A 27,066-nucleotide genomic window follows, 5' to 3' on the forward strand; every position below is an offset into this window, starting at 1 on the left:
CAAAAAATACTATTTGTAAAAAGCAGTTCCGAACCTTGTATCGTAATATCCTCATAGACTCTTCGCCAGGGGTGGCAAAACGGGACCAGCAGTTCTGGCACGCATTGTAACAGAGAAATAAAAAATAGGTTGCAGCCGCCAAATTACTCTTCAAGGAACGACCACTCATATAAATTGAGGGAAAGAAGACAGAGGACGGACACTGGAAAGTTTTCTTTTCTCAATCGTAAGCCCTACTATCAGGGACTGGAATGCTTTACCTGCAGACTTACTAAAGGCTTTACCAACAACCAAAAATGTATTTAAAAATAGGCTTAAGGACTTTACTAATAGACGGTAGTATATTACACACACTACTTAAAGGGTGTAATTGATATCTTGTTATTTGAAGTGTCTGTTAGTGAGGAAGTGTGTTGTGTTAGTGAAGTCTATTGTGTAAGCGAAGTGTGTTGGTGTCAGTGAAGTGGCTGTGCAAAGTATTTGAGCGGTGAAATGGTTAGAAGTGTTAGTGAAATCAGGTAGAATCAGTGCAGTGAGTGAGTTGACAGCGAAATGAGTGTAGTGCCGAAAGGTACTTGTGCAGGTATGAACCTGTCACACTCGTGGGTTTTAGTTCGAACTTAGGGTTAAGATACAAATTAGATTTACTTTAAATGTTATTTTAAGTGATCGTGCTTTATTTAATTTAGGATGCTCATTATTATTATTATTATTTATCATTATTATTATTATTATTATTATTATTATTATTATTATTATTTTTATTAGTTGTGTTTATTATTAATTGTCATTATTGAGTGTAATTAGTTACCACTGCCACCGGGTATATACCCATTTGCAGTGTGAATAAATACATACATATATACATACATGTCTTTGCTTTCAACATTAATACCTTAAATATTTTAAATAAATATACATATGTTATTAATTTGTTAGTATAACTCAACTTATCACAGCTGCATTTAGAAGGACGTTTCTAATATAAACCGCTGCCAACTTTCCTTGGTAACCAAATAAAATGCAGATTTACCCATTTTTAATAAAGAAATTAGCCACCCTAGAAGTATAGAAATTTCACAGCTATCCTTGTGTTGAAATCTCCTAAAAATAGGTACCGCAATATCGTGGGTATGGTATAAAATCCATAGTTGCATAAAACTTAATAGTAAGGGGCAAGTGAATCACTCTGTATATAATGTAGTTTGCAAAGGCCAGCGTTCCACTGAAGGTTAACCGCGGCTGTTTTGCGTGTTGCAGTTTGTAACCAGTTCGCCCTGGGAGTGTTCTCCATGGTTGGGGCCGTCAACCCCGACTCCTTCGACACCCTGCACTCGTACAGCAACACTTTCAAAATGCCCTTCGTCACGCCTTGGTTTCCTGAGAAGGTAAGTTGAACATCCGGCTGTAAATATGAGGGAAAATATTGAACAGCTTTATTTTCGGAGGAGAGCAGATAACAGAGGCGTCCTGCTCCGAAATGGAAGTTGTCCTCAGCAGACAGGGAAGCAATTTATGGTGCCAAAATGTACCTCGAGTATGTCTTATGGTTCCATGTGTAGATAAATGCGTTCTTTCAAAGTACTGAAAAGCACGATTATGACGCTGAGGATTTGAATTGAATTGAAATTGACTTGAAAGAGGAGAATTGGGAGGACAAATTAAAAAGGTACGTAAAACGCGTCCTTGCAAGGGGTTCGGGGGCTGCAAGAAACTAAATATGTGAGCTCCAAGCCTGTTGGCCACTAGTCTCACTCCGGGTTACGCTGCTCCACTGAAGGAGCTCTAGAAAATTTTGAAGGGGAAAACCGAAAATGGACGTAACCTCTTAGGTACCACATACGCGAGGGGGACGGAAATGTGATCAAGTGATCACAGGACGGGGCGAGAAGGAGATGGCTGGTGTAGATCTGCACATTGAAATGAACTGTTTCATTTCGCAGTGCAGGAGGAGTCGAGAAGACTCTGTCGTCTGTTGTTCGATGACAAGGCAGGTGAAGACCGCCAGGAGAGACGCCGTGAATTCTGAATCTGCAAGTTGAAAGGTTCCCTGTCCTTTCGCATTGTGACTACATGAGTGACCTTGCACATGTATTTCGTAATTTTGTAGACTCTGAACTAGGGCATTAAGTTGTTTGTTAGGAAAAGGGGACTTTATGGGGAAGGGCATATAGGTCCGTGGCCCATTTCTCTTAGGGCTCGTCCCGACATCTGTCTTAACGCCTTAGGAAAACCACGGAATACCTTAGGCAGGATGAGTTGTCTCAATATAAGAGACTAGCCAGCTGGCTCTTGACGATGAGGATTCTGGAAGAAGAGTCCTTTATTCCAACATTCCTTACGTAGATTCTTATTTTTAACTTTTGTGTCGTCATCGGTGACATCATCATCTTTCCATACTAGTGAAGTAAAGCTGTGACGTGTACCACTGAGATTTTACAAATTTTGGTGATTTTTTCTACCAACCATTTATTGTCATATTTCTCAACTGTAGCGCTGTCCACAAATTTGGTGTCAAAGCATTATTCATAACACACACTTCATGTTTTAAGGACAAGAACAGCCTAAGTAAAATCTTTGAATGATCACCATTATTTTTCATGTAATAACGCGGACTAGCTGCTCCCTGTATGTAAAGTTTTGCGGTGTCATCAATCGTTCTGAAAAACAATTATCACTAGAAGGGACGAAATAATTCCAGAGCCTCAAGTGAGCCAGAACAGGCTGACACTATTCCGCCACTATATTTGAGTACTGCAAAATAGTGTTTATCTTCATTACATTATTATTATTATTATTATTATTATTATTATTATTATTATTATTATTATTATTATTATTATTATTATTAATTCAGTCGCCAAATGGTCGAAAGACAATGGTATGAAAATTAACGTATCCAAAACTAATGTAATAACCTTTCCTAGAAAAACTTCTTCACTGAAATTTAATTATTATCTAAATAATGTACTAATTAACAGAACGGATTGCGTAAAAGATTTGGGAATATTCTTTGACAGTAAATTGTATTTTCATAGTCACGTTGATTACATTTACAATCACGCAATCAGAATGTTAGGAATAATACGGTCAATAACATATTCTTTTTCCACGCCCGATTCTCTTTTAATGCTTTACTATACATTGGTTCGACTCTACGGACTCGGCTAAATTAGAAAATATACAAAGAAAATTTATTTCTTTATGTTCATTCAGATTTCTGGCCATTAATTCTGGGTACAGTTATGAGAGAAAATGTGAATATTTTAATTGTCAAAATCTATATGCTAGACGCCATGAGCTAGATTATCTGTTCTTTTGTAAAGTCCTCAAAGGTGATATATCCTGTGACTCTTTCTTAAACAATATTACCTTACGTACACCAACAAAAGATATGAGAGCCCACAAACTTTTCTATATTAGAAATTCGAAATTTCTCTCACCAGTCTCCAGATGCATTAAAAATGCCAACATGCATGGCTGCGAATTCGATCCCTTCAATGTATAGACTTAGTTTGCTCTTGGCAACGATTTATCGTTTATGTATTCTTTTAGGCATTATACTCAATTATCATTGTCTCATAGTATTCTTAGTTATGTATTTTAAAGTCATCAATTATTTCTTCATTCATCGTCATTATTGTAATTAATTGTAATTGTATTTATGTGTAATAATTATTTTTATGCTCGACCATGCCGAAATGTAGTAATTATACACCTGGTAGCAGTCCTTTAATGCATGTCATTAAAGTACACCTACTCATTAAAGTACAGGTGTTCAGCCAATGACAAGTCAGCTTTGTACCGTTATAAAACCTCAGCCAATGACAAGTCAGCTTTGTACCGTTATAAAACCGCAAGTATCGATTATTCTCGGATATGCAATCGAAAGACGAGGGAAACGTCACGGAGGCTGGAAATCCAATACTGTCGCAAAAGGTTATGTTCTGTTACTATAATAATTAGCGTTAATTGTAGATAATATTCAAATAAATTCATTTTGTCATCTCGTTTTTCAATATCTAATTTAATTTCAATGTTATATCAAAGTTAATATTTAGTTTACTCTGTAGGTTCTTATAGGCTATCGAGGTCAATGTGAACATCTGTTCCTCGGAAAAAAATCAATACTTTCGCGTCTGCGCACATCTCACAATTTACGAGGTATTGCTCAAGGTCAGTTAGATACAAATAAAATGAATAATATCAAGTTAGAAATATGGTCGAGCATAAAAAGTCGTATGAAACTCGCCTATAATGGTAATTAAGAAGCTCGTATGAAAATTATGAAACTCGCTTGCGCTCGTTTCATAAACATCCATACTCGCTTCTTAATTGCTATCATTATAGGCTCATTGCATAATGTACTATTGTGTTATGTTTTTGTTATATTTGTGCTGAACTTTAATTGGCCACCGGCTGTTGTACAGCACATTAAATATAAATAAATAAATTTATTATTATTATTATTATTATTATTATTATTATTATTATTATTATTATTATTATTATATCATCACACCATCATCGTCAAAAAGGTTTGGGTCCCGAAAGCAAAATGAAGATCGTCTTGCAGACCTATAGCGAGAAAAAATTCTGCGCTCTATCAGGGCTACATCGGTACTTCACCCAGTTCCAGGAATGAAAGTACAGTTGTGTTTGTTTGTATGTTTTATTTTTGTTTGTGGTTACAAATGCACAGTACGGTCTATGATGAGACACGTAATGAATGAAGGGCATGCAATGTATTTTCTCTCCTTATGAAGCGACACTGCGAAATTACTCCCAGCCGACAACAGATTTTTCCCTCTAAGTGTAGCCCCTATCGTACGTGTATATTATTAGTTTAATACTTTGGATGACTCCATATCTAATGTAGCCAATGACGGGACACGAATGCATTAATTTACTTCGTATTATTTTATTAATAATAGTCAATTTGCGGATATAATTAAATTAACATCCGTTATCTTCAAATTATGCGTTTAACATGTAGAATCCGAAATAACAATCAGGACGGAGATATGATTCTAGATCCATCAGTATCTCGTTAAGTTACTGTTTGTTTACAAATTATTGTTCATTTTAGTCAATATGAATGCTTGTAAGATAATTCTAACAACAAATTACATTCCTCGCCGAATTAGATCGCAGAATGCCCTGTTCTGTGGTCCATCCTTAACCGAGGAGCTATTTCCGTGTCTTTCTTGTTACCAAAATGTCTCTAAGGCCCGTAACACACTTGAAGAGTTTTCGCTAGCGAGAAATGTGTTGCGAGAAAGAGGCGAAGAGCCTTCCTCCACACACTTGGCGAGTTCTCGCTATCACAGATCACACCTGCTATGATCAGCTATGCACTGCCTTCATGCAGAAAGCATTTTTCTGATTATAGTAATCACTCGTTGGGGGAAATATCATAGGTTATGTATTTACGTATATTGTCGTACTTTACAAAGTATGTACGAACGCTATGTTGAATCTGAGTATTCAGATGATGAGGAAATGGAGTTACATGAACATATTTTGTTAATGAAAAGAAAAAGTAGGCCTAAATTTAAAGCCAGAAATATCTGAAAATCGCATTATATCTTACGAAAATAAGGGCGAGTTTTGGACACTGGGTTCGATATGAATGATGATACGTTTAGGCGTTATTTCAGCTTCAATGGACCACAGTTTTTTGCCATTCATGATATGATAGAGGATTCTTAGCTATATTCTGATTAAAATTATGTAAACTGTTAAGACATATAGATACATTATTTCAAATGTTTAATTAATACTATTAAATCTCACCAAAATAAAATATAGCCCTATTTATTTTCAGATAATCTGATATTTGTCTCCAGATTTCTTCTTTAAGTTTCGTGTTTTTATAGTTTTCATCCCGTGTGTCATATAAATAGGCATACGGGTGACATCGTACAAGTTCGATAAGTTTCTGACTGCAATTATCAGCCATCTTTCCTCATTTTCAAATAAAAACAATACAATTCATCCTCACGTGTGATATCTTTTTCTACATTCAATCGTCATAAAGAGTATAAATGTCAAACATCTTTGATAAATGTGTCAAGAAAATTCGCTGAGCTACCGATTCCAGCGAGAAACTCGCGCGAGGTTTTTGCCTCGGACGAGAATCTCTTCCAGTGTGTGGACGTCCATTTGGATCCATGTTATCAATTTTTTTATTTTCTCGCAACACATTTCTCGCTGGCGAAAACTCTGCAAGTGTGTTATGGGCCTAACGGGCCTAAATGAAGTGTTGCCATAGTCGGTTTTTTTTTTTACATTATGTAAACAGTCTTAAATTTGATTAGTTTTGGAATGACCTGAGACAATTGACCTTCCTGTTATTTATTGATACTTGTATTTATGTATTTCTGGTTGGGTAATTCCTTCAAATTAAGAGTGATCTAGAAATCGCAGCAAAAATCTAAGATCTAGTATTTGTGAGAAGTTTGAACACCCTGCAAGAGAGAGACGGGGCTCTCCAACCACGTGGTCACCATAGTGCACTATAATACAGGGCAAGACACGCAGCCTGCCAGGTCCAGTGGATTCGTAGCTGGAAATTAGAGTTGGGTCGATTCGTGAACGAATCGTTCATTCGAACGACTAATAATAAAGAATCGTAAGAATCGATTCGTGGTAGCAACGAATCGTCGTTCAAAAGAATCGTAACGAATCGTCATTCAAGAGAATATTAAGGAATCGGCATGGTATCGTAACCCACGATTCTATTCGTTGTTTGATGTAACCTGTCAACGGACATTTCCGAACCGTGTCGAATGCTCCCGAGCGAGAGTGAAATCAAAATATGTACTGCATTTGTTAAGTATGGAAAATAATGAACACAAACCTGAAATTTGCATAGTTAAATAGAGATGTAATGCAAAAAATGTACTTCATAATAAGGTTCAGTTGATAAATTATAATTTAGAGACATTATCTTGGGTAATTTTGTGACTAATGGAGGTCATACTGAATGGTTCCAGCCAATGAGAAAGAGACAATCGAATGTCTCTCCTCTTATGCCATCTATGAGAGAGATGTAGAACGTTTTTGTTCTACGCGTGGTTTGCAAAGGAAAGTTTATGACGGGAGTGCAGCATCATAAATGAACTACCTCTCAGCAATAAGTAAAAGTAATTAGGAACAGTCGGGAGATCACCCAAGATTTCGATACTGTATCCAAAAGTTGACGAATTTAAAAAAAAAAAAAAAATTGCAAAGGAAAGTGTCTTGCGACGATTCAAAAGAATAGTTGGAATCGCAGACTGGGAAGAATCGTGAACGAATCGTTAGAATCGATTCGTAATGTGTGATTGAATCGTTGGAATCGACTTCTGAAAAAGAATCGTGTTGCCCAACTCTACTGGAAATGCTGCGCGTAGAGCTGACTACATAGTGAAACGCGTGGATCTGGCAACGCCGGCCGTGCTCGGCGAGAGAAAAACGAGCCCCGCGCAAGGTACGCACCTTCATCAGGCGGAATTGCTACACTATTTCCAATTACTGGCATTAATTAGTTACCATGATTCAGAGGACGAAATTGTTTCCATGCACCCTGCACCCTAACACCTGCTCCTTCACTGTCAAGGGTGCCTTGCCACATTCCAGTGGGAAAGGAGGGGAAGCAGAGTGAGGGATCCTATAAAGGCAGTGGCACGTGCCATCCAATAGACGTTAGTGTTGTTCTTTAGTGCTACTATAGTGTTTATTTCATTATTATTATTATTATTATTATTATTATTATTATTATTATTATTATTATTATTATCTTTTAATACTATACTATACATTAGTGAGATCGAAACTCGAATATGCATCTGTAGTTTGGAACTCTATTACTAGTTCTGATTCGGAAAAACTGGAAAATATTCAAAGGAAATTTATTTCATTATGTTCGTACCGATTCCTGCCTAATAACTCTGGGTATAACTACAGGGTGCGGCATTTAACGTTTCCTATTTTCAAACCCCCATAACTTATTTAGTTTACAAGTAAATTACAAGAAATTAATCAGTTTACAACCATTATAATCTTGGAATTACAGTACATCTTATGTTTTGAAAATAATGTCTTTAAGATGTCCTCCATTGGCGTCAATGCATTGTTGCAATCTTCCCTGCACACCGGCCATTACTCGCCGCAATGTTTCAGGTGTAACATCAGCAATTTCTTCACGAATCGCGGTTTTAAGGTCCTCGATGTCATGAAGGATACGACCGTAGACCTTAATCCTAAGATACCCCCATAAAAAGAAGTCTGGTGCAGTGAGATCAGGGGAAACAGAGGGCCGCTGAATGTCGCCTAATATGGTCCTTAATTTTCGAGGACGATAATGGTGCTGCGGTGACTGTGAACTCTGAGCGTTACAACCGTTGCTTAGGGGATTATACAAGCTGGCGCATAGCACGGTCGAGAGTAGGTCTCTGTGAGTCATGACAATTTCTGCCGCTAGGTTCGCCTCTCTGCCCTATGAAATGATGAATAGTACCATTACAAAGCATTGTGCATCGTGAAAATAGTTCGATTAATTGTGCATTACTGATTGAGTACGAATATTATAAATATGCCAAGCATATTACAGTGTTATTTGAAGTTTGTTCTGCTAAGTTATATTCGAAAATTGTCTGTGTTTTGCTATGTGAAGAACTCTGTACCAACAGGTCGTATCTTTATAGGTTAAGGTAAATGTCAAAGTTCTCTCATATAACAAGCAATGCTATGTTAAAAGTGGCGAATTGCATTTTCCGACTCTCGAATGATGTGACCCGAAATGTAAAATAATTTCATGCATTGTTTCACTTACCAAGCATTACTGATATAGGCCTAATGAAAATGTGAATGACGTGATGTAAACATTGAAGATAATGTTGTTACTGTTTTCCCTTTCTCTTTTAGAAAATACCGACAAAAGTAATGAATTATCTTCATGCTCTACTTATTGGGTAATTAATGTGTATTTGTCTGTATTTTAGACCTTTGTATTGTTACGTAATTATCAGTGAATTAGGTTAGAGAACTTAACAAGGTTAGTATGAGATTAGGTAATGCACCTCAAACTGTAACTAATAATGGCTGCTGCGAAATAGGCTGAGGTGGTTATCGTGTGAAACAAATTATATCTGGAATATCTAGTTTTATTATATACGGATACGTAAAGTTTTTTTTTTTTTTTTTGTTTTAGCATGTGTTTGTAATTTTGTGAGGTTATGTCTAGCCTAATTTCTTTTTATTCTTGTATCATTACCAATACATTAATTTATTTTATATTAATTTCAGGTGTTACATCTATGGTGACAACTCTACTTATGTTAGGATATGAAGTAACAGTACATATTCAACTTCATCATTTGCTAAAAATTAAAGAAAACTGTATGTGTTCGACTCATTCCATCGTCATTTCTTCTTATGTATGTGAACCACGTTCGTTCTAAAAGTGCTACAATAAATGAACACTATAGACAACGTGATGGAACAATTTACAAGTTACTGTTAAAATGCTCAACATTTTCAAGTGGTGCTATACCCATTGTTTCAAAATGTACATACATATTTTTACATTTCTATAAGAGGTGTCATAAATTATTTCAGCATATTTGTAAATTCTTCAAAATTAATTCTTCTAATTAATACCATAAAGTAATGAAATAATATAGCCTAGGCCTATATGTGATTTTATACTACCGGTATTGATGTTGATCTTGGTAAATTAATCCAATTTCACAGTGTTGTCTTTTGTATTGTGGTTCATAACAATTATAACAGTATGTACGTGGAAATGTTTTTAAAATAATAAATTCTAGCTCATGATTTTAAGTGGTCGTTTCAATGGGAGGTTATATTGGAAAGATGATCACAAATGGATAATTTACTGCAAGATACAAGAACTGAATATAAGTGAGTGTTCCGTTGAAAGTGAAAGTGAAAATTTCGTTTTACAAGAGCTAAGTAGGCGTACACGCACTAAAATACTACAGCGTTTACTATTACTATGCTCAATAGATTAATCAGTAGGCCTATAGAAATGTTTTCACCACTGCAAGAAAAAATCGCGTAATAATTATACTTCTCAATTATTGTGACGTTCGTATTTTTTTTAAAAGAGAGGGAAAAGTTAGGCCTTCTTGCAAATGCGTAATTATGAATTCAAGGAAATTAAAGATAATGCAGTACCTTAATTAGTTGCAATATCTTATTTAATAACAATATTAATAATATTAGGTGAAAAGGGTAGGCTATAGTGCGTATATGTAAGATGTCAAGTTAATTTATTTCCGGAAATGTTTGGTGTATGAACTGAAGTACAGAGCAGACAGTCCCTCAGTTTATATGTAATATGTTTTAATATCAAGAATGACAGCCTTTTATTGTAATATAATTGAGGAGTAGAAGTTTGGAAATTACGTCTATTGTCCATAAAATATTGTACGAAGCATTTAATAAGCAATGGTGAGTCCTTTAAATGTCCCAAATGTCAATGTCTTTTAAGTGTTCTGCTATGAATATATAGGGCAGAACAGCGCTCCGAGCGGCGGAATTGGCATTACGAGGGAACCACTTCAGACTCGTTTTTCAAGCTCTATGCGCCAGCTTGTATGATCTCGTAAGCAACGGTTACAACATAATGTTGACAACTTTTTTCCTGCCTGAGTTGAGACGCCGTAACTGGAACATTCAGAGCCTGTGGTTCCAACAGGATGGAGCCACATCCCATACAGCACGTGTTTCAATGAACACACTTCGTGCTGCTTTCCCTGGGCGATGACACACCCACTCACTGATTATTTTTCGTGATGGTGCAACTCCACGTTGATTATCACCAAAAATCCGCCTAAACTCGCGCTGGACAGCAACAATTGACTTGGTTAAAACGAACTGTTCAACACAGAAAATGCGCTCTTGCACCGGCCAACGTTCCATGGTTAACTAAAGGCTTTGCTACACCGAATCCCTGTGTTGAGATGTGGCTAGAGATGGCCGATATTTCACAAACCGATATTTTGTCACAGGTATTTTTTTTTTGTCACAGATAAACCTGTGACTGATGACGCGAAATATCTGTGACAAAATATCGCTATCGAAATCTGCTTCGTATTCAGTACTCTGTGACTGATATTTTCTCCTCTACGTCGTAGGTTTGCGCGTGCGCATGATACAATAACAGCAATCTGGCGGTAGTTTCTCCATCTTATTATAAATGATGTAGTTATTACACGATTTAAATAACAACACCATTGGTTACCAGTACTTAATCTTGTGTAAAATCCTGTCTGAACAACTGTTTTGTTTTGTAGTTATTTTCCAATGTTTTTCCGAATACTTATGTTTCATTAATTTTTACTCTATGACTCAATATTATAATGTTAATTCACGACTTAAAATAATTTATCCATTATATCATATTCAATAAAAAGGATCAATTTTTAAAACGATTACGATAATCACATAACCTCAATTTCTCCATACCGAACTACATTTTGAAAAAATATCAACTGATTCAATATCTACAATATAATCTCTTGGTACATGAGGTTAACTTTTGACATGTTACTGTTCAGTTAGGTAAGTATTTATGTGTTAATGGTACATGTACATAATTTCTTTGTTGGATTTTCCCATATAAATCGTTGTTGTGTGGCGTGCATAGAGAAATCGTAGTCACATTTCACTGCTCTTCAATATTTCCTGCTAATTTTTATCGGTGTGACAAAATATCGGTGCAATTCATGCATATTGTAATTACTTACCGATATAAAATATCGGTGTGACAAAATCACCGATAAAAGTCACAGATATTTAATTGTCACAGTCACAGTTGTCACAGATACTTGAAAATATCGTTCAAGCTCATCTCTAGATGTGGCTAACTAAATCCAAGGCTTTGCTACACTGAGTCCCTGTTTTTGCAAATATGTTTTACCAACAATGTGAACAGAATCGCCAACTTAAAATGGGAAACGTTAAATGCCGCAACCTGTATGATAAAAAAAAATGCGAGCACTTCAAATGTCGAAGTCTGTATGCCAGACGTCATGATCTCGATTACTTATTCTTGTGTAAGGTCCTTAAAGGTGACATTAATTGTCAATGTTTCTTAAACAGTGTCAGCCTTCGTATTGCTATGAAGGACATGAGACATCACAAACTCTTCTATATTAGAAATTCTAAATCCTCCTCGCCGGTCTCCAGATGTATTAAACATGCCAACTTACATGTAGGCGATTTCGATCCATTCAATGTATAGAAGTATTAGAATATGGCAATGTATTTGCTAATATTATTTGCATAATCCTTATACACAAATTGGTAGTAAGAATCAACTCCTTTCCCTAATATTCTATAGTATTAATTCTTGTAAATTAATTATTGAAATCAATGTCTGTATTTTGTTGTTAACTCAAGTATTTAATTTGTACCATAGTTGTTCATTTTATTGTATTAATTGTATCACTGTGCTGGACTTTTATTGGCCAATGGCTGTTGTCAAGCACATAAATAAATAAATAAATAAACAAATAATAGTAATATGCGTTACAAGAGCGGTATGTTGACGTTTTCATGTTCGAGGAAAAGATTGAAAAAGCGAAACGTAGTTGAGCTTTTTTAATTTCCGAGAACATGAAAACAAACATACCGCTCGTGTATCGTACATTATTTTGTGCGAAGATCGTGTATTACATACCTAAAAGAGGAATTTCTAATTAGTTGCAATGAAATCTACATCTTGGTTTCTGTTCAATGACGGCAACTTTGGAAAACAAATATATCTATCTTCAACATTGTTCCTATAAAATATTTTCTGTGTTTACTATACTGCAGCAGGCCGTGATATACGTCTGTCTTTTTTTTTCCCCAGTCTATGATGAGTCTGGAATCTTGGTGATTTTTTCACGGCTTACTTAATGTTACTTGCATTACAAATGCAGTAACTTTTGTGGTGTTGTAGAGTTTACTTATTTTTTGCAAATACACTCAGGGACAGAAAAAACCGGACATTTTAATATTTGCTGGTATTTTGCAAACCATTATCTTCTCATACAATATTATGGTAGCCATCTGTTGTTATGGAGACGTGTATACATTGTTGATTGTTTTTTGTTTTATAAACAAGCCATTACAACCAAATATTCCAATTTTGCTTTCGGAGTCTCAGCTATAACAATTTTGTCTCAACCATTTTGTGCTTCATTATCGTTATCATTCGTTATTTCTTTATTTTTACATTTTCTGAGTTTAAGTGGGGTTGTAACATTTGTCTTAAAACAAGATGCGACCTGAAGATGTGGCTCGAGCTGTAGCCCTTTACGATGATGGACGCAGTGTACGTTACATTGAAAATGTTATGAATATGGCTAGAAGCACAACCCATGATGCCATAAAACGGTATAGAGAGACCCTAGAATATACCAGAAGACCAGGTTCGAGTCGTCCAAGAGCTACAAATCCAAATGAAGACAGGTATATGGTGTTGAGAGTTCTTAGGGAGCGCAACCTGCCAGCTACTAGTGTAGCCCAGCAATTTGTTAACATGCATGGACGCCCAATTTCGGCCAAAACAGTTAGAAGGAGGTTGAAAGCAAGTGGACTGATATCAAGTAGACCTGCAACTGGTCCCAGACTTCTCAGGATGCATCGAGTTGAACGACTGCGTTTTGCAAATGATCACAGGGATTGGAGAAATGGACAGTGGAGCTGTGTTCTGTTCACCGATGAGTCCCGTTTCAATCTGTGCTCACCTGATGGACGTGAAAGAGTTTGGAGAAGGAGGGGAGAACGATTTTCACAGTGTTGCATTTCCGAAAATGTGCCGTATGGAGGTGGTGGAGTGATGGTTTGGGCAGGAGTGTGTACGGATGCTCGTACAGAGTTGGTTTTTGTTGAAAATGGAAGACTAACAGCTGATAGGTATATAAATGAATGTTTGGCTGATCATGTTGTGCCATTTGGCCAATTTGTAGGCGATAATTTTGTTTTAATGCATGATAATGCACGGCCGCATATTGCCCATGCGGTCGGAGATTATCTCCAAGAAGTGGGAATCCATGTTCTTCCATGGCCAGCAAGGAGTCCAGACATGAACCCAATTGAACACGTGTGGAACATGCTGGGACGGCGTGTTAAGAATAGACGACCGAGACCAGAATCGTTACAAGAGTTGAAGCGAGCACTTGGCGAAGAATGGGAACTTATTCCTCAAGAAGACATTGCTAACCAAATTGAGAGCATGCCAAGACATATGGATGCAGTTATTCAAGCCAGAGGGGGTAATACCCGTTACTAAAAAGAGTTTTTAATGTTTAAAGCACCATAAAATGAAAAAAACAGTTAGACCAAACGATGCCATAGTTATACGCCCTTTGTAATTTTTTGTAAATTTTCTCATCAGAGATTTTTTTTTTCAAATGTTGTCGTATAAGGTGCTAAATGAAACATTATTTTGTTTAAATGGGTTTTGTTTCATTTTGAAATAATTGGCAACAAAATACAAGCAAATATAGAAGTGTCCGGTTTTTTTGTCCCTGAGTGTATTTAAAAACAATAATTAACAGTGCAATTTAGGTGAAATTGCAGTGTTAAGTTTCCAATTTATAATTATTACTATATTGAACGTCTTTAAAAATAATATGTTAAAAGCCTAAAACAGTAAAATGAATATGACATGAGTTACTAGTACGAAGGACGAAACTGGTAATTGGTACAATAGTCTATAGAGCGATAATATGCACATTTTAGAACTGAAGCCTGTATCGAAATGAATGGCCAACATTTTCAAAAATGTGTTTAAATATCCATATTATGATTATTTTTCAATTTAACTTCATTCTCTATATTGTACGCTAATGTGTTGTAGACAGTATAATATACACTGCATAATGAATACGTCCACATGGACAGCTCAGTTCGTGAGTAAAAACACTCATTGTTAATATTGTACTGTATTTTGATTAAACAGAACCTAATGAAAATGATCAAAATCAAAATCGCGATATTTCCTACTTTACGTAAATGGATGAACTACTTTTCTTCCCTCCTGTACCTAGTAAAGTGATTTGTTTGTATTTACGCCAGTATCATCGAACTCCAGTCATGGAAGGGGGTAGCTAATGGTGTTTCCGGGTCTCAATCATTAATCCAAAGGTATAGCCAGGTTAATATTAAAAATGTTAGTAAAAATAAAACGATGTCCCTGTTTATTGAATAATTTCGAGGGAAAAATTGTTCCGGAGCAGGGTATCGAACCCGGGACCTTTGGTTTAACGTACCAACGCTCTACCACTGAGCTACTCGGGAATTCTAACCGACACCGATCCAATTTTTCCCTCTATATCGACAGACCTCAAAGTGGGCTGACAACCGTCAAGCAACCAACTTCGAGTGCACACTAACTCTGTGTGACTTAAATTGTGGTTTTCTGTTAACGAACAGTGACGTGTATTATGCAAATCAAGATTTCAGGTATAACTCCCTGTAAAGTTGATTTGAATAATTTCGAGGGAAAAATTGTTCCGGAGCCGGGTATCGAACCCGGGACCTTTGGTTTAACGTACCAACGCTCTACCACTGAGCTACTCGGGAATTCTAACCGACACCGATCCAATTTTTCCCTCTATATCGACAGACCTCAAAGTGGGCTGACAACCGTCAAGCAACCAACTTCGAGTGCACACTAACTCTGTGTGACTTAAATTGTGGCTTTCTGTTAACGAACAGTGACGTGTATTATGCAAATCAAGATTTCAGGTATAACTCCCTGTAAAGTTGATTTGAATAATTTCGAGGGAAAAATTGTTCCGGAGCCGGGTATCGAACCCGGGACCTTTGGTTTAACGTATCAACGCTCTACCCCTGAGCTACTCGGGAACTCTAACCGACACCGATCCCTGTTTATTGTCTCCAAGGCATTGCAGTGTCACGGAACTGACGTGGAAACTTGCGTGATGTTCTGTCATGTGATTTCTTCTTTAGGAGAAATGTCTCAAATAGAAATATCCGTTGTGCAATACTATGTCACCATACTGATAGTGAACACAAGTAATGTTCAACAACAAGTGTAGTAATGCAACGCCAGTCGGGAATTTTAGGCCTACCGTAACGAAACTGAACGCCTGGCCCGCACGCGCTGCTACAGCTGACCGGTGAGTCGAGCAATGGATTGCGGGCAATCTGTTCCCCGACGTGCCCTGCATAGTGCGGTAACTTTTCGCTGCCTCGCTCTGTATTTACTGTTGTTAATGTCTCCGAATCCCCACCTGCGTCGCGGATTTCTGAACACCAGACATCTTGTTGTGTTCACAGAGTAGAAATACTAACTTCAGTGGCTTCGAAAAATACAATTTTTTACAGCTAGACTGATAATCTGACCCACTGTGCTCTGCGAAGAACTCTTAGGCCCAATTGTATAAAACTCCCTGACTAAAGATCAATTTTGATCGAAGATCGGAAAGTGATCCGAGTTCAGACACTAATCTTCTATTGTATAAAACTTTTCTTCGATCAAATTACCTTGGTTCAAATGCAATCTAAGTTCACATGAAAAGGGCTTGGCAACATCGCATAAACAGGTGAAGTATGTGATGCGCGGGCCATGTTGTACAGGTTTGTTCAGTGTTGCCAATCTAGCGACTTAAACTCTTTTTCAGCGACACTTACTTTTAACTTTTATATTGCTTAAATAAGGATTTAGCGACGTTTTCAGCACCCCATAGTGACAAAATTGAATCTTCCTTCGTTGATAATAAGAAATCTAGCGACTTTTCAACTACTTCTTGGCGACTTTCCGCACACTCTGTTGGAGACACTGGTTTTTTGTGCAATGTAAATAATGGCGGACAATAAGAAGAAGGTTGACCGTTCTCCAAATTGTTATCATGTTATGGTGTTTGATACTGCTAAACATAATAAAGCTTTATAAAACGACAATTTTCGTTTAGTAATACAGTTAATTGAAAATTTATGAATGTACCCATCATATCCATTAATAATTAATGGTTGTTATAAACATAATATAATTATAGGTTATGTTATTTGATACTGCTGATCACGATAAGGCCTTATAAAATATAACAATGTTTGTGTATTAAGGCAAGAAATTGAAAAAAAAAAATATATATATATATATAAAATATATATTAATAATAATGGTTATTATTTTTACACAATCTGGCACTCGTATATTTCAAACAGAAAAGAAATAACTGAACTTGGATCATATAACTTAATCTGAGAAATTTCTTCAGTCCAAGTTGACTTTAGTTTGACACAAATTAATCTCAGATTAGACTTTATACAATACAAAATTCCAAGTTCAGCTATAACGAGGATCAATTTAACCTCTGATCTAAGATTAAATGATTTATACAGTCGGCCCTTAGTGTGTCTACGTAAAGATTAATTTTTTGGTCCTGTATGTCTACATTACATTATTGAAATTGCCAGCTGAGTGACAACATGTTTCAGCATTTCATAAAGTTGAAAGGTCAGCCCTTCACAGCCCGGATAATGCTAGTAGGAACTAACTGTACCGTGGTGCGTTGCAGTACAAAAAGCAGCGTTAATACACGAGGGACCATGTATTGCGAAATGTCCACAGCGAAGTGTGTGATAAAATTACAGTGAAGGTTGGCAACACTGAAGTTAATTAGAATTGAAGTCGGTCTATTCGTGATGACTGCAGAAGAAGAGGGCGGTGCAGTGAATAGCGGGCTGGGCTTACATTCAGCTGACAGCTGTCCGGCTTCTTTGCTATACATAGCTTCCACTCCTCCCCGCTGTACTCTATTAGCCATCACCATGCCAGTTAACTTCAAGCGCTAGACACTAATGAAATAATAATAATAATAATAATAATAATAATAATAATAATAATAATAATAATGAATGTAGTAATAATTATTTGTGCGAGATCGTGCGTATTTGCTTGTTTTCCGCACAGAACCAATACGCGGTAAGTGTGAAATACCACATTCAGTATTCCCAACGTAACACACATAACAATTTCCCTATTCTTACCGCTTAAGCGTCATATTCATTTTACTGATTTAGGCTTTTAACATATTATTTTTAAAGACGTTCAATATAGTAATAATTATAAACTGGAAACTTAACACTGCAATTTCACCTAAATTGCACTGTTAATTATTGTTTTTAAATACACTCAGGGACAAAAAAAACCGGACACTTCTATATTTGCTTGTATTTTGTTGCCAATTATTTCAAAATGAAACAAAACCCATTTAAACAAAATAATGTTTCATTTAGCACCTTATACGACAACATTTGAAGAAAAAAAATCTCTGATGAGAAAATTTACAAAAAAATTACAAAGGGTGTATAACTATGGCATCGTTTGGTCTAACTGTTTTTTTCATTTTATGGTGCTTTAAACATTAAAAACTCTGTCTACAGCACATTAGCGTACAATATAGAGAATGAAGTTAAACTGAAAAATAGTCATAATATGGATATTTAAACACATTTTTGAAAATGTTGGCCGTTCATTTCGATACAGGCTTCAGTTCTAAAATGTGCATATTATCGCTCTATAGACTATTGTACCAATTACCAGTTTCGTCCTTCGTACTAGTAACTCATGTTGAAATAATTCTGTACCTACTCTACGTACTGTAAATTCAATCTTCACTTCTGCCCGATCCGAAAAGATAAAATTACTCAGACATGCTATCTACTGTCCGTCCAAGTGGTTATGTCGCAGGATCGTAGAAAGGGGGGGGGGAATCACGTGACAGTTAATTACACAACGAGCCTCTTTTATTTAAGTTATTTTAAACAATTGTATGGGTATAATATTATGTAGACGCTCAATTCCTAACATAAATTAATGTTCTCAGAAAAGAGCTAAGACAGCCTAGCCACTAGCCTTTACAGAAGGCGAATAGAAGCTGGTGGGGGAAACCGGGATGCGACATAGGCAAATGGACGGCAGTAGGCCTACCTGTGCAAAAATGATTCATTATTGAAAGCTCTTTCGTCACTGGAAAACGCGAACATATTTCTGGAACGTACTGTACACTATAACAGTAAGGATACTATGACTGTATATGCGGTCTTGGATCTGTGTGGAGGACGGTTGAACTTCATTAGTAGAAGGGGTGGGAGTGAAAAACATTAAAAAACTCAGGTACAATAAAAATTGAAGTAAAAATAAAATGATGTCCCTGTATAAGGTTTAATTAATATATTCCATGTCAATACTGTAATAACAATGTTCGAAATTACGGAATTGAAAATTAAATTTTCGGTCATGAAGTTCATTTTTATACCGAGGTTAAAAAAATAGGAACTTACTCGTCCGGAATTTTTGTAACCAAAAACAAAACATGTCGGCTTTAAATCCCATACTGCAACGCGCGCCTTTTTTGAAAACACTTTTTTATTATCATTATTATTGTAGGTGACGGCCACAAAAGCAGCCTTCCGTGACTCCTGAGGAGTTATTTGAATTAATTCTTGAGAAGAAAAGCTTTTCAGAATCATTATATGAGCTACGTTTTGACTAGATTACAAGCAGGAGAATGTTTACACAGCGATTTTAAGGGGATTAGGAAATCTATTTATTTTATGAATGATTTTAAGAAGAAGAAAAAAAAAAGGAAGTTGTGCGAGACGGTAAAAGACAGTTTTCTGATGAAATATTCAGAATGATTGAAGGCTGAAGTGAAACTGTTGAAAAAATTAAAAAATCGAATAGATGTTGATGAGTTACATATGCACAATTATTTTCAAAATTTTATGTTGAAAAATGTACTCGGAAAAAAATAAAATATAAAAAAGTGTTTATAATTTTAGTAAACAAATATCTGGTCTCAAATAAAGATAACTTGTTTCTTAAACTTTTAAAATTATGCTAAGACTACCTACAATGAAATGGTGCATGGGTTTGTTTTTGTTTTAGTTTGTTATTTAACGACGCTGTATCAACTACGAGGTTATTTAGCGTCGATGAGATTGGTGATAGCGAGATGGTATTTGGCGAGATGGGGTCGAACCCGCGCCCGAGCGCAACTTCAGACCGGCAGGCAAGCGCCTTAACCGACTGAGCCACGCCGGTGGCTATGGGTTTGTTCCTAGTCAATACAGTTCATCAGTTAAAAAAAAAAAAAACCATTGACTAAAATTGACGAAAACTCAGTAGCGTGTCCCCTTAAAATCACAAGTAATCGCAGAGGAACGAATATGTTTCTTGGGACGAACTGTCGTGGACAAATGTTTCTTGGAACGAATTGTGGTACGAATTTACCGGTGCGAATTGTCGGGATATCATATTTTCTGCGAAGCAGCGAAATACTGTTATCCAACCAGGAGATCAACCGTGAAAGGAATGTGCTTACTATTGCGTTATCTATTGGAGCGAAATAGATAGATAATATTACCGATGTAACGCCAGTTTAAAAACCATGCGCTCTCCTGCATATGTTATTTCCTGTATGGAGAGATTGAAAGACCAGGAGATTAACAGTGATCTAATTTTGTAACTAGGGTAGTATCAATATGTGTGTATCAATGTTATTGTTTGTGCTGTGAGAGCGAGCCAATAGAGAAACGAGTACCCACGTGTGTGACCTTATGACATCTTATGACATCAACATTCATTCACAGCATTACCCCGCTTCGTCTCAGTCCCCAAAGACTTTCTCGTGGTTGGAGTACAGTACCTACCCTTGGGCAGGAAACTATAAATTAGTGAATTAATCAATTCTCCGTTACCGCAACGAATTTCTAAAGTGTGTAGTTTAGAAGTACCGTTAGATGAAATGTGTTCGCGCGTGTGTTTTACTTCCACCCACCCTTCAATTCATGACGTCTCCGTTTTATTTCCTCCCCTGCCAATATCCTCCAGGGGTTAGCATCAACTCTCAATAAGCAACTTTACGTTGGCTGCTTATTTGTAAACACCGATATTCTGATACTTGACAAGGTATCATACTTTTTGCATTATTTACTATTCCAGTGTATATTTCTAATATGCCCAATGCTCATGGCCTGTTTGCATACATTTCAACAAGTTATTTTGCGCCATTCACTTGTGGTGTCCCTGTTTCATACTGTATGCCAGCCGTAGCGAAAATGTAACTCACGGGCACATTGTGGCTCGCAATGATAGCTGTGCATTTCTCTTACTTCCTACCTCCCACAACCTCCACCCTCTCACTCACTGGACTCAAACTCCGCTCCATTTGTATTTGTCTCTGACCTGCGAGTGGCGTATCGTCCAATGTCTCTCTCGAAACCATGTACCTTTACAAAAACGAAAGTTTCAAGTAGGATGGGAGGACGGATTGTTTTGCTGCCAATATGATGAGAATATTAAATGTATGATTTGTTCACAAGTATTACGAGGAAAACGGTTGTATAACATAATACGACATTATACTACACGTTACTGATGAAACATTAAAAGGTTAAGTGTGTTAGTACTATTATTATTATTATTATTATTATTATTATTATTACTATTACTATTATTATCATTATTATTATTATTATTATTATTATTATCATTATTATTATTATTTCGATCCTTTTTCAGCAGATGTACGAATAATGCGGTTAGGTCTTCAATTTAAACTCACATATTTACAATGAAATGTTAAATGAAAGCTAGATGTAAGGACTTGACAAATGTTGAACTTTCAAATCTTTGCCAAAAAAAAAAAAAATCCGAAGCTTCGTTCTTTCGCTTGCTCTCTTGAAGCCATGTTCGCTACAACTTACGTTTGTGAAAAATTATGTTCAACAATTAAAATAGTAAAAACCAAATTTAGATCACGACTGACAGACAAATACCTTCGTGATCAACTACGACTGGCAGTAAGTGACATAATTCCTGATTTTGAAGCTTTGTCGCAGAGACATTCTGAAGACAGTTAATTTTAGTTTGTAATAATGCGTCCTATGTTTTCTTATTCATTTCTTTCTTCGTTACACGTACTAAACATTAGTTTGTAACCTTATGCTGTATAAAATTATATTTGAGTGCTTGACGTAAGGAAAATGAAAATCCGTTAATAAGTCAGACAGTTGCTTCACTTCCTCTTCGGGTGTCCGCCTCCCTCCATAAGTGCTATGCACGTTGCAGGTTACACAGTGGCTCGGCGCACGATCACATTTTCGCCACCGCTGCTGTATGCAGAACACTTCACGAAGCGTTGACCCAGCACAAATCCCGACTCAGGTTTTTAATGCTATTGCTTCCAGAGTGATGACGTGTGCTTTCAGGTGTTGACGCCGTCGTCGGGGTTCCTTGACTACGCCATCAGCATGCGGCCGGACTACCACCAAGCCATCATCGACGTCGTCAAGTACTACGGCTGGGGCAAGATCATCTACCTTTACGATTCCCACGACGGTAAGTGCAGAGCGCTGCATGTCCGACTGATCATTCAATCTTTCACAACAATTTCAGCTTTAGGGATCGAGGCATAAAAACCCGTTCCCATAATGCCAATCCAGGTGCCTATTAACGGATATTAATGTCTAGTGAAGCAAACAGTGTCATGCAAATTACACAGGGCTATAAGGTATTCCCATTTATTCAGATATTTATACCCAATAATTTCATCTACGTACGGAGTTAATCTTCTCAAAAGAATATTAGACAAAATTTTGTACTACGTCAACAAAAATGATATTCCTCCAGAGTTACCACAGTTAAGTCTTGTCCCCCTTCTTAAAAATAAGTATAATTATGGACTCCTTCCATTGATCTGGTACAATTTCCTTTTCCCAAATAGCAAGTACAAGTTTATAAATTTCGTTAGATAATGCGCTTCCATCCTATTGTATTAATTCTGCTGGAATTTGATCGATACCTGGAGACTTGTACTTTTTCAGATTTTCTATCGCAATTTCGACTTCAGAAAGTGTGTATTCGGGAATAAATGGCTCAGCAGTTTGTATTTGAATTTCGTCTCGATAATTTCTATTTGGCCTATGTCCATTTAGCAGTTGCCCAAAATAGTTCTTCCATCTGTTCAGAATTGAATGGGAGTCTGCAAGCAAGTCACCATTCTCATCCTTGTTCACGTTTACCTTTGCCTGATATCCTTTTATTTTTTAATATTTTTTAAGAAATATTTTCAAACCCAAGGTTTTAGTAGATCTCAATTTTTAAGCTTCCTTTTTTTTTTTTTTTTTTTTGGTTACTTTCACAAGGCATATAAAACATTTCTATAGGCCTACATTGAATTTATGAAATATCTCATTTATTCACTTTAATTTATTTTTTAATTTTGGAAATGTTATTTTTTCTATAATTCATTTAAAAAAAATAATGAAATAAACGAGCAGCATTGATTACAAAATAAATGCATAGAACCATGAAACTACCTCATAAACAGTTGCAGTAAACATTTAATCCAGATTGATCAATATTTGGCATAAAATTGTTGGTGTTGAATCAAGAAAAATAAACTATCGGAAAAATGAATTTGAAAGTAAAATGGATATTTATTTCTTTAATAACATTCGCACGGATCTTCACACACAACGGCAAAAAATTCGTTATTTCATAGAACGAGAGTCGTTTACCTCCCGGAGAAACCAGAAATACGTTCCTTTTTCTCCACGTTGATATCATTATTTGTCAATGTAAGATATGGATCTCGGGGGATATTCCATTGCCATAGCCAGCAAAATGAATTTCCCTCCGTGACGTTAAAAACAATTCCACAACCGTATCATCTGCAGCGCATGCGCGATACAAAAAATACCGTGCACAACGATAAATTTAAACAGGGTTCAGCATTTCACCAACAGGGTTCGGTAGGGAGGCTGTAACTTATCAACTCTGTCACCAGGTGGCTGCACTGGGCTATTGTTATATATACACGCAGTAACTAGGCAACAGCACTCGAGCTTCCGCATTGCTGCTTCCGGTCACGCTTAACGTCGCAAATTGAAATTCTTGTTTCGGAGGGAGTCTCTACCTCCCCCCCCCCCCGCACACATCGGGAGGAAACATTGGATGCTAAATCAGACATGGCTGCCTGCACAGTACAGGAGTCAACGAGGCTAGTAGGAATTCCTCTCCGCCCTAATCTTGCCGTTTCCTTTATCCTCTCATACATCTCATCTCCTTCTTTTCAGAGTTTCGCAATTTGTTCGCAATCAGGACTGCCTTGTATCCGACACCTTGCAGCTGCTCGACCGTATAATTGATCTTCCTTGAAGGATAACGATAGAACGGCTTTCATCCCCCGAAAAAGGGCTACTGACTCTCCACAGCAGGCCTATAATAGTAATATACGTTACAAGAGCGGTATGTTGACGTTTTCATGGTCGAGGAAAAGATTGAAAAAGCGAAACGTAGTCGAGCCTTTTTAATTTCCGAGAATATGAAAACAAACATACCGCTCGTGTATCGTACATTATTTTGTGCGAAGATCGTTTATTACATACCTGAAAGACGAATTTTTAATTAGTTGCAATGAAATCTCCATGTTGGTTTCTGTTTAATGACGGCAACTTCGGAAAACCAAAATATCTTTCTTCAACATTGTTGCTATAAAATGTTTTCTGTGTTTACTATACTCCAGCAGGCCGTGATATAAGTCTCTTTTTTTTTCCCCCAGTCTATAAATGCGAACTTAAAACAAACGGTAAAGTTATGTAATGATTTATTTTTCATTTTAATATTTTTAACAATATTATTTATATAACATATTGCAGTAATAACATCGGCATCTGGAATCTTGTTGATTTTTCACGGCTTCCTTAACGTTACTTGTATCAGGAATGCAATAAGTTTCGTGGAGTAGTAGACTTTACTTAATTTTTGCAAATATTTAAAAACAATAATTAACATTGCAATTTAGGTGAAATTGCAGTGGTAAGTTTCCAATTTATAATTATTACTATGTTAAACGTCTCTAAAAATAATATGTTAAAAGCCTAAAGCAGTGAAATGAATGTCGCGCTTAAGCGGTAAGAAGAGGGAAATTGTTACGTGTGTTACGTTGGGAATACTGAATGTGGTATGTCACACTTACCGCGTATTGGTTCTGTGCGGAAAACAAGCAAATACGCACGATCTCGCACAAAAGACTTACAAAGCAGCCTGGAGTTCGTAACATTGCCCTGCTGTTTAATTCAGCGAGAAATTATTCAGTTCCTGTACCGCGTCAGACAATTGTTTCGGAGTCCAAGCGAATGGCGTAGGAAGTTCCAATAAAATTGGTTGTTGTTATTATTCAGTTAGTCAGTCTGTTACTGGCTTTTAAGGAACCCGGAGGTTCATTGCCGCCCTCACATAAGCCCGCCATTGGTCCCTATCCTGTGCAAGATTAATCCAGTCTCTATCATCATATCCCACCTCCTTCAAATCCATTTTAATATTATCTTTCCATCTACGTCTCGGCTTCCCTAAAGGTCATTCTCCCTCTAGCCTCCCAACTAACACTCTATATTCATTTCTGGATTCGCCCATACGTGCTACATGCCCGGCCCATCTCAAACGTCTGGATTTAATGTTCCTAATTATGTCAGGCGAAGAATACAATGCGTGCAGTTCTGTGTTGTGTAACTTTCTCCATTCTCCTGTTACTTTATCCCTCTTAGCCCCAAATATTTTCCTAAGCATCTTATTCTCAAACACCCTTAACCTATGTTCCTCTCTCAAAGTGAGAGTTCAAGTTTCACAACCATACAGAACAACCGGTAATATAACTGTTTTATAAATTCTAACTTTCAGATTTTTTGACAGCAGACTGGATGATAAAAGCTTCTCAAGCGAATAATAACACGCATTTCCCATATTTATTCTGTGTTTAATTTCCTCCCGAGTATCATTTATATTTGTTACTGTTGCTGCCAGATATTTCAACTTCTCCACCTCTTCAAAAGATAAGTTTCCAATTTGTATATATTTCCATTTCGTACAATATTCTGGTCACGAGACATAACCATATACTTTTTCTTTTCGGGATTTACTTTCAAACCTACCGCTTTACTTGCTTCCAGTAAAATTCCCGTGTTGTCCCTAATCGTTTGTGGATTTTCATCTAACATATTCACGTCATCCGCATAGACAAGCAGCTGATGTAACCCGTTCAATTCCAAATCCTCTCTGTTATCCTGGATCAGTTAATATTAGTATCAGGATTTCTACGTGTTATAGTACACAATATTAGTTTTGTATGTCATACTTCAATTGATATTTCCACGAAATATTCATCCAAATCTTCATAATTATCTCCATGAAATATTAAGTGAAACTACGACAAGAAAGCAGCATGATTCCACACCCAACTACCTTGCCTCTAGCTTCACATCATAATCGTAATACACGTTCACAGCACAATCTGTTGCTATCAATACCACGTCATCAGACATCTCTGTACTCCAGTTCTTTCTCAATAGCCATGGCCCGCTCATGGAATTCGCTGCCGCTGGAAATCAGGGGTAGTCTTAGTCCTCAGTTGTTTAAAATTAGGTTGTTTAGAAATATTTAAATGCAGAGAACTAGTTTTTAGGTATTATTATTATTATTTTACACAGTCATTACTTTATTTTTCCATTAACTCTAATATCTAGGTAATTGTCATTGTCTCAATGTAACCCGTGCTGTGCTGATCATACTAATTGTACTATTCCTTTAGTTGTGAGATTATATTCATATGTACTAATTCTTTTTTTTTTTTTAACTTAATACTTGTATACTAGATGTATTTTTCTGTTTGTGATTATGTATTCAATCTCTTTTTTTTTATTACATATATATTTTTTATTATTGTTATTTCAAAGTTAATACTGATTGTGTAAATGTATTCAATCTCTCTTTTCTACTTAATTATGTTTATTATTATTTATAAGTTCATATTTGTATACCGGTATGTATTTTTTCTGTATGTGATTTGGTCCTGGTTGAGTGGAAGAAAAGGCCTGATGACCTTAACTCTGCCAGGGAAAATAAAACTATTATTATTATTAAATTAGGGTAAAATAATCGCCACAAAATCACATCCTTGGTGATTATAAATCTCCAAGGCAATGGTGGAAGAATACAAAGACAGGGACAGGGAAGGTAAAGGCTTATGA

At 36.4% G+C, this 27,066-nt stretch overlaps 1 protein-coding gene across 4 annotated transcripts in view; it reads left to right on the plus strand.

Annotated features, from left to right (window-relative positions):
• LOC138702818 (glutamate receptor 1-like) overlaps window positions 1-27,066 on the plus strand; it is a 789,302-nt gene that overhangs the window by 509,269 nt on the left and 252,967 nt on the right. For all 4 annotated transcript variants that reach the window (XR_011332897.1, XR_011332898.1, XM_069830115.1 and 1 more), the window contains exons 3-4: window positions 1,261-1,388; window positions 22,249-22,378. Coding sequence is in view for 2 of the 4 variants with exons in the window: in XM_069830115.1 (XP_069686216.1) it covers window positions 1,261-1,388; window positions 22,249-22,378 (258 nt within the window). In the remaining 2 variants the exon portion in view is untranslated. The remainder of the gene's footprint in view (window positions 1-1,260; window positions 1,389-22,248; window positions 22,379-27,066) is intronic.

This window comes from Periplaneta americana, chromosome 7, assembly GCF_040183065.1.
Source record: "Periplaneta americana isolate PAMFEO1 chromosome 7, P.americana_PAMFEO1_priV1, whole genome shotgun sequence".
NCBI classification, from domain to species: domain Eukaryota; kingdom Metazoa; phylum Arthropoda; class Insecta; order Blattodea; family Blattidae; genus Periplaneta; species Periplaneta americana.